The sequence below is a fragment of the Epinephelus moara genome, chromosome 19, assembly GCF_006386435.1.
Source record: "Epinephelus moara isolate mb chromosome 19, YSFRI_EMoa_1.0, whole genome shotgun sequence".
Taxonomy (NCBI): domain Eukaryota; kingdom Metazoa; phylum Chordata; class Actinopteri; order Perciformes; family Serranidae; genus Epinephelus; species Epinephelus moara.
The window spans coordinates 41,218,377-41,227,145 of record NC_065524.1 but is presented as its reverse complement, the minus strand read 5'-3'; the positions used below and the strand labels follow the sequence as shown (position 1 = coordinate 41,227,145).

Sequence of the window (8,769 nt, the reverse complement as noted above, 5' to 3'; positions counted from 1 at the left end):
CTTCCTTCGTTTTCTTCCTTCGTTTACACGCAAACGGAGATTTCTCCTCTGAAAAGGAGTCTTTCTAAAAACTCCGGCCAGAGTGGAGATTTTGGAAAACTCCGGTTGCGTGTTTGCATGTAAACTGAGATAAACGGAGATAAACGGAGTTATAGGCAGCCGACGTCACAGTATGCGCCGTAACTTGAGCCTGTGTCAAAAGTGCGACCTATGTTGCTATGGTGACAATGGATACATGCAAGGCTTGAGCTTCTCGTTAGACTGCCACCTACAGGTTTGGCGTGCTCTTGTGTATATATACACGGGTAAGTGTAAACGAAGATCTTTTTGAAAACGGAGATGGTGAAATGTCCGTTTATGAAAATAGCCGGCAACGTGTAAACGGCCTCTTAGTGATGAGACAAAAACAAAACCAGATGAAAACAAACTAAGAGTTGGAATTCCTGACAGCTTTGTATCTTTGTGGTTGTTTCACATACACCTGCAGCACTGGTCAGCAGAATCAGCTCATCATTGTTACAGCTCTACACATAAACACATGAGCACATGAACACATGAACATAGGAACACATAAACACATGAGCACATGAACACATAAACACATAAATACATGAGCACATGAACACATAAACACATGAGTACATGAACACATGAGCACATAAACACATCAACACGAGCACAGGAACACATGAACACATAAACACACGAGTACATGAGGACAGGAACACATGAGCACATAAACACATGAGGACATGAACACATAAACACATGAGTACATGAGGACAGGAACACGAGCACATAAACACATGAGGACATGAACACATAAACACATGAGTACATGAGGACAGGAACACATGAGCACATAAACACATGAGGACATGAACACATAAACACATGAGTACATGAGCACATGAATACATGAACACATGAGCAAAGGAAAACATGAGCACAGGAACAAATGAACACATGAGCACAGGAACACATGAGCACATGAACACATGAGCACATAAACACATGAACACATAAACACATCAACACATGAGGACAGGAACACATGAACACATGAGCACAGGAACACATGAATACATAAACATAAATACATGAGCACATGAACACATAAACACGAGTACATAAACACATGAGCACATAAACACATCAACACGAGCACATGAACACATGAGCACATAAACACATCAACACATGAGGACAGGAACACATGAGCACAGGAACACATGAGCACATGAACACATAAACACATGAGTAAATGAGTACATGAGCACATGAATACATGAACACATGAGCACATGAACACATCAACACATGAGGACAGGAACACATGAGCACAGGAACACATGAGCACATAAACACATGAACACATCAACACATGAGGACAGGAACACATGAGCACAGGAACACATGAGCACATGAACACATGAACACATAAACACATGAGTAAATGAGTACATGAGCACATGAATACATGAACACATGAGCACATGAACACATAAACACATGAGTACATGAGCACATAAACACATGAACACATCAACACGAGGACAGGAACACAGGAACACATGAGTACATGAGCACATGAACACAAGAACACATGAGCACAGCATGAGTACATGAGCACATGAACACAAGAACACATGAGCACAGCAACACATGAGCACAGGAACACAGGAACACATGAGCACATGAACACATGAACACATAAACACAAGGAACACATGAGCACATGAACACATGAACACATAAACACATGAGTAAATGAGTACATGAGCACATAAACACATGAGTACATGAGCACATAAACACATGAACACATCAACACGAGGACAGGAACACATGAGTACATGAGCACATGAACACAAGAACACATGAGCACATAAACACATGAGCACAGCAACACATGAGCACAGGAACACATGGCCACATGAACACATGAGCACAGGAACACATGAGCACAGGAACACAGGAACACATGAGCACAGGAACACATGAGCACATGAAGACATGACCAGATGAACACATGAGCACAGGAGCACATAAACAGAGGAACACATTAGCACAGGAACACATGAGCACAGGAACACAGGAACACATGAACACATGAGGACAGGAACACATGAGCACAGGAACACATGAACACAGGAACACATAAACACATGAGCACATGAACACAGGAACACATGAGCACAGGAACACATGAACACATGAGTACAGGAACACATGAGCACAGGAACACATGAGCACATGAACACATGGCCTCATGAACACAGGAACACATGAGCACAGGAACACATGAGCACAGGAACACATGAACACATGAGCACAGGAACACATGAACACATTGCCACATGAACACAGGAACACATGAGCACAGGAACACATGAACACATGAGCACAGGAACACATGGACACATGATCACAGGAACACATGAACACATGAGTACAAGAACACATGAGCACAGGAACACATGAACACATGAGCACAGGAACACATGAGCACAAGAACACAGGAACACATGAGCACAGGAACACATGAGCACAGGAACACATGAACACAGGAACACATGAACACAGGAACACATGACCACATGAACACATGAGTACAGGAACACATGACCACATGAACACATGAGCACAGGAACACATGAGCACATGACCACATGAACACATGAGCACAGGAACACATGACCACATGAACACATGAGTACAGGAACACATGAACACAGGAACACATGAGCACAGGAACACATGAGCACAGGAACACATGAACACATGAGCACAGGAACACATGAACACATGAGCACAGGAACACATGAGCAAATGAGCAAATGAGCACATGAACGTGATGTGTTCAGGTCCAATGTTGTGACGCTGGACGACCAGATGAAACTCGTCAGAAACCTGGAGGGAAATATAACTCTGATTAAAGTGAGCTTAAAGACGTTAAAGACTCAGAGGATCTGAGGTTTCCAGTTAGCGCTCGTCCAATCAGCTTCAGATGTGATCTGCCACCAATCTCAGGGTCTCGTTAACCCCACTTGACCTTGAGACGTAAGAGGTCAAACGAGCCTTCGAATGACACGGTGTCTCTGTCTCAGTTTAATCTTTCTATTAAAGCAGCAGCAGCATCTGTTTGCTTTGATTAACAGACTTTCCCCCAAATTAATTATCCGCTGGTTTCCCCTCTACGATCTGTTCCCGGCCTGTAATCTGCCGCCGGCGCTCGAGGGTTTCTCATCATGTAGATTAGATTAGGCCTCCTTCAGTTTCACTCTTTATCCTCACAGGAGGTCAAGGTCACTGTGACTTCAATCCTCTCAATAGTGAACACAAACTGTGCTGATGAAGACCACAGGGTTTCATTTGTACCACTTAACACTGACCTTCATCTAACAGAGGAGGAGGAGGAGGAGAGCTGCAGGATGAAGATACAGGGACGTGAAAAAACAAGTCAGCTGCTTGATCAGAGCCACTGTCAGTGTTCTCTGTAGTGGAGAAATACTACGATGGAAAAGTGTTCAGTTAGACGTGCGTTCAGATCGCACCACAATTATCTCTGAGGGTGTGACTGGGTGATTGTTACTGGACAGAGAGAGTCGAGATAACCACAAAGGCACAAACAACAACCACAAAGACACGAACAATAACCACAAAGACACAACAACCACTAAAACACGAACAATAACCACAAAGACACAGCAACCACAAAGACACAAACAATAACCACTAAGACACAAACAACAACCACAAAGACACAAACAATAACCACAAAGACACAAACAACAACCACAAAGATACAACAACCACAAAGACACAAACTGACTAAAGTAGGTTTTCAATCTGTTGTCCACAGAGTCTCCACACAGTGGACTTAGCATATGCTATGCTAACAGACTGAGGCTAAAGCTAACAGGTCCCATTTCAAGTCGTCATCTTCACCAGCTGTATAATGATTGATGTAGGAGGCTAATGAAAGCTAACGCTAACTGTTAGCCTTGGAAGTGAAACATTGTTGCTGCTGCTGGAAAGAAGCTAGTTAGCCTGACATGCTAACGCATTTTCTGTGTTGACAGGGTGAACGTCTGACGGGTAACGGTGTGAGTGGAGCTCTGTGTATCAGCCAGCCGTGGCCCGGCATGGCTCGCAGTATCTACGGAGACCACCAGAGATTCATCGAGGCCTACTTCAAACCATATCCTGGTATCATCATCATCATCATCGTTATTGTTTTTGTTATTATATCTTTGTGAGTATATTTCATAAAGGTCAGTGTGAGAGCTGATGTACTGATTCATCCTGTCAGGTTATTATTTTACCGGTGACGGAGCGTACCGCTCTGAGGACGGTTACTACCAGATAACTGGACGCATGGATGATGTCATCAACGTCAGCGGTCACCGTCTTGGTACGGCGGAGATCGAGGACGCTCTGGTGAGACACCTCATGCACAGGACACCTCTTATATGATGGAATAGATATGAAAATAAAAGAATAAATAAACAGGAGCTCCTCATTAACACACAGGCACAGAAACACAACAATAATAAATATAACAGAAATAAATTCTATTTATTTATTTATACTTGAGTCATTCTTTGTCCCCAGTGTGTGAGATACGGTGATGAGACATGAGACGAAGTGTGTTTGAAGACGAGAATAACAAAGGTGTGAGATGATGTTTACAGACTCTGTGAAGATAATTGTTTGTTTGTTTACAGGATGAACATCCAGCTGTTCCAGAGACAGCTGTGATCGGGATCCCACACGACATCAAAGGAGAAGGTGAGACTGAAAACACACCTGAGCTCCCATCATGCTCTGCTGCTCTGTGTGGTGTTTACATGTAAACATGTCAGATGATGTCAGCTGTTTAGTCATCACATCAACAGGAAGTGGAAAATACTGCCAGACCTTTTCTGTCCCTTTCAGAATAAAAGTCCAGAGCTGAGCTGTGAAACAAAACATTCAGATTGAAAAACAATTTTTACTGAAGAAAAGATTCATTTTAAAATTAATATGTTAAAATAACGATGAGTCAGTTTATTCAGAATGCTTCATGACTATTGAATCTGTATTTTGTTTTTATTTGACGTTATATTTTTATTATTATTTACTCTTCATGTATCAGTTCTTTATTTATTTGAATTGAAATTTATCGGATTATTAACTGTTATTCATTTTCAGTATCTTTAAATGAATATATAGATTAGTAATTATAATCAGAATGTTAATGACTTAGTTGTTTATTTGTTTAAATTAATATTATTATTTCATGTTTTAATTATTGAATTGATTTATAGATTATTTGATTCAATCACAACAAAAATTACTGTTTAAATTTTATTTATTCCTTTGAATTTTAAATTCTATTATTTTTTACTGTTGATACTTACTTTTTTATTGATTTTTATCAATTTGAATTTAATTTTTCATTATATTTACCAATAATAATTCTCAATTTTTTAAATAATAGATTAATATATACATTAGTAAATAGGATCAGAATGAGTTTGGATTTTATTATTTATTTATTTTAATTAAAATGTTTCTTGTTATTTACTGTTATTATTTATTAATATGATTTTTCAGTTTTATCTTTTTTTTATTCTTATTTTACATTAAATCAAAGAAGAATGACTTAAAAACATAAATAAATAAAAACCTGCAGTGACGTCAAAATGTTGTGTATTGTTTAGTTTTAAATCTCAGCAGCAGGTTGACATCAGTGTGTTGGATTATTGATTATTGATTATAGATTATTGCAGTAAAAATCAGATGAGGTGAAACATGATGAGTTTGATCTGTGACCCCCTGCTGCCTCCTGCTGGTCGCTCACTGAACCTGCTCATTAATGATATTGATGAACCAATCACAGAGCAAAATACTGACCATCATCATCATCATCATCACATTATTTTTTTATTTTCAGGAGAAGATCTTCTACATCATTTTGGCTTTAACCTCTTAGTGTCTGTGAAGTTAATGTGTGTGTGTGTGTGTGTGTGTGTGTGTGTGTGTGTGTGTGTGTCCTCAGTGCCGTTCGCCTTCGTGGTGTTGAAGGAGGAGTCTGATGTCGACTCTGCCGTCGTCCTCCGGCAGCTCCGAGAGCTCGTCTCCACAAAGATCGCCAAGTACGCCGTCCCCGAGCACTTCCTGGTGAGTCCCCCGGTTACCATGGCAACAACATCATCCACACACCTGAAACAGTAACATGACACCTGAATGCACAGGTGTGTTTGTGTCTGACAGAACAGAGAAGATAAAATAACCTCTCCCATTACTTTAGACAGGAACACACCTGTCAGCCAATCAGGAGTCAGTATTTGTGTCTATCATGAAGCAGCCAATCAGGAGTCAGTATTTGTGTCCCTCAGGTGGTGAAGCGTCTGCCGAAGACTCGCTCCGGGAAGATCATGAGGCGGATCCTCAGAAAGGTCGCCACGGAGACATCAGCTGATCTCGGCGACGTGTCGACTCTGGATGACCCGTCTGTCGTCAAGGAGATCGTGGAAGCCCACGAGCAGTACAGGAAGCAGAGAGGATGAGAGAAGAAGAAGTAGGAGGGACTTCCTGTCACCGTCACCTTAAAGCACAGGCAGGAAGTGGAAGGGGCCCAGCAGGGCCTCAGGTACAGGTGATATGTTGTTCCTCAGGTACAGGTGTTATGTTGTCCACCCACAACAAGATTCAAGGGAGCACCGACTCACTGTCAACCAAGTGGAAGATGAAATTTCCCAGAACACCTTGTGAAGTCAGCAGTTTGTTACTGTCTGATGGTAATGTAGGCGATACAGACAACAGGTGGAGGGACGAGTGTGAACTGGTCAGCAACACAGCGTCAACATATTTAAACAAAATGGATCAGAACTAGAAGACGTCGTAGGCGCCTCCTGTTTTCTGCATTTCTTCTCTGTTGATTCATCAGACGAGAGAATAATCAGAGCTCACGCCACAACACAAGCGCTGCAGACAGCATTGTCATTGCATCGCTACTACACCTGACGTATGTCTGCACGTTGGCCACGCCCATATGCATGAAGTGTGTCCCATTTCTCAGGGAAAGATCTCTCCCCTAATATCTCTCACTTCCCTCATCAAGGCTCATCTCACAGACGAGGACACTCAACACCAAGAGGAAGACTGAAATGGGATCGGGCCTTAGTCCAGGTGAAACAGAGCAGCTGTCACCTGTCGGTCGGTGGGCGGAGCTTCAGGGGAGATCCAGATAACGAAAACATTAACTGCTTTTAGTGTTGGTGTTCCTGGGGTAAAATCTTTTTTTAATATTAGATGATTGTGTTTCAGACAGTTTGATTAAAATAATAATAATCATATTTTAATGTTTGAATCTGAGTTTAAAAAAACACTGCTCACTTTAATTTAATTCACATATATTTTTGGATGAAGCTCAGAAACATCAGAATCAACCTCAGCTGCTTTTTATTCAACAGATATTTATTTTGTGACCATGAGCATATCCATATAGATCCATATAGATCCATATAGATCCGTATAGATCCATATAGATCCGCATAGATCCATATAGATCCATATAGATCCATTGAGATCCGTATAGATCCGTATAGATCCATATAGATCCATTGAGATCCGTATAGATCCGTATCCGTATAGATCCATATAGATCCATTGAGATCCGTATAGATCCGTATAGATCCATATAGATCCATATAGATCCGTATAGATCCATATAGATCCGCATAGATCCATATAGGTGTGTGTAGACTTGTAGTTTGCAGCTGAGGTCATTTATTGACAGTTGATTGATTGATCGATGTGACGCTGTGTGTATCAGAAATAAAGATTCAATAACGATCTGTGTCTGTTTAACATCTTGATTTTTCTGAAAATGAAATCAATTGATTTTAACGTCACTCTGACCGATTTTGTGAATTTAATTCTATGAATTATTAAACTTTTATTTTGGATGAAATATTTTGTTTGTTTGAGTTTCTGCTGCTTTTAAAACTTATTGATTGATTTGTTGTTTATTCACAGTTTTACTGCATATTTTACAGTTAAACATAATTTATATATTTTATATGACAAAGCTTAAAAATGACAAAACAATAATTTGATATTTTATTCAGTTCCTTATTTTTTTCTTTTTTAGGCCCTTTTTTCGTTTATTTTTTCTTCTATGTATCATTATAAATATATAAATAATAATGTGTTAGATATTTTACATTTAAATGAAAGTAACAATTTAATAACATTAAAATCATGAAATTTTAATTTATCATATTGTGTTAACTCTTTAAACTTATTTTTTTAAATTCTTTTTGTTTTCATATTTAACATATTTTTTCTTTTTGGTATAATTACAATATGTACAAACAAATATCTCACGGATATTTTAAATTTAAATGGATGTAATTACTTATTTAAATAAAAATGATAAAATTGTTATTTATTTAAGTTTATTTTTAAGCATTTTTGTGAATTGTTTTTCTTTTCATGGTTCAGATATTTTTAGTTTTTATTGTCATTACAAATACACAAAATTATCTTATCACAGATTTATAAGAATAATTTCTTTATACAAAAATGATTAAGGGTGGCACGGTGGTGTGGTGATTAGCACTGTCGCCTCACAGCAAGAGGGTTGTCGGTTCGATCCCGGGTGTGGGAGCCCTTCTGTGCGGAGTTTGCATGTTCTCCCTGTGTCAGCGTGGGTTCCCTCCGGGTACTCCGGCTTCCTCCCACAGTCCAAAGACATGCAGATTGGGGACTAGGTTA

The 8,769-nt window shown here is 39.7% G+C and overlaps 1 protein-coding gene across 2 annotated transcripts in view; it reads left to right on the top strand.

The window, feature by feature from the left end:
* The window catches only part of acss1 (acyl-CoA synthetase short chain family member 1), a 39,238-nt gene extending 31,298 nt beyond the window's left edge, over nt 1-7,940 (top strand). For both annotated transcript variants that reach the window (XM_050071660.1, XM_050071661.1), the window contains 5 exons: nt 4,086-4,212; nt 4,316-4,443; nt 4,731-4,794; nt 6,047-6,168; nt 6,387-7,940. In XM_050071660.1, the coding sequence (XP_049927617.1) occupies nt 4,086-4,212; nt 4,316-4,443; nt 4,731-4,794; nt 6,047-6,168; nt 6,387-6,557 (612 nt within the window). In that variant the 3' untranslated portion in view covers nt 6,558-7,940. The remainder of the gene's footprint in view (nt 1-4,085; nt 4,213-4,315; nt 4,444-4,730; nt 4,795-6,046; nt 6,169-6,386) is intronic.
* The last annotated feature ends 829 nt before the right edge of the window (nt 7,941-8,769 follow it).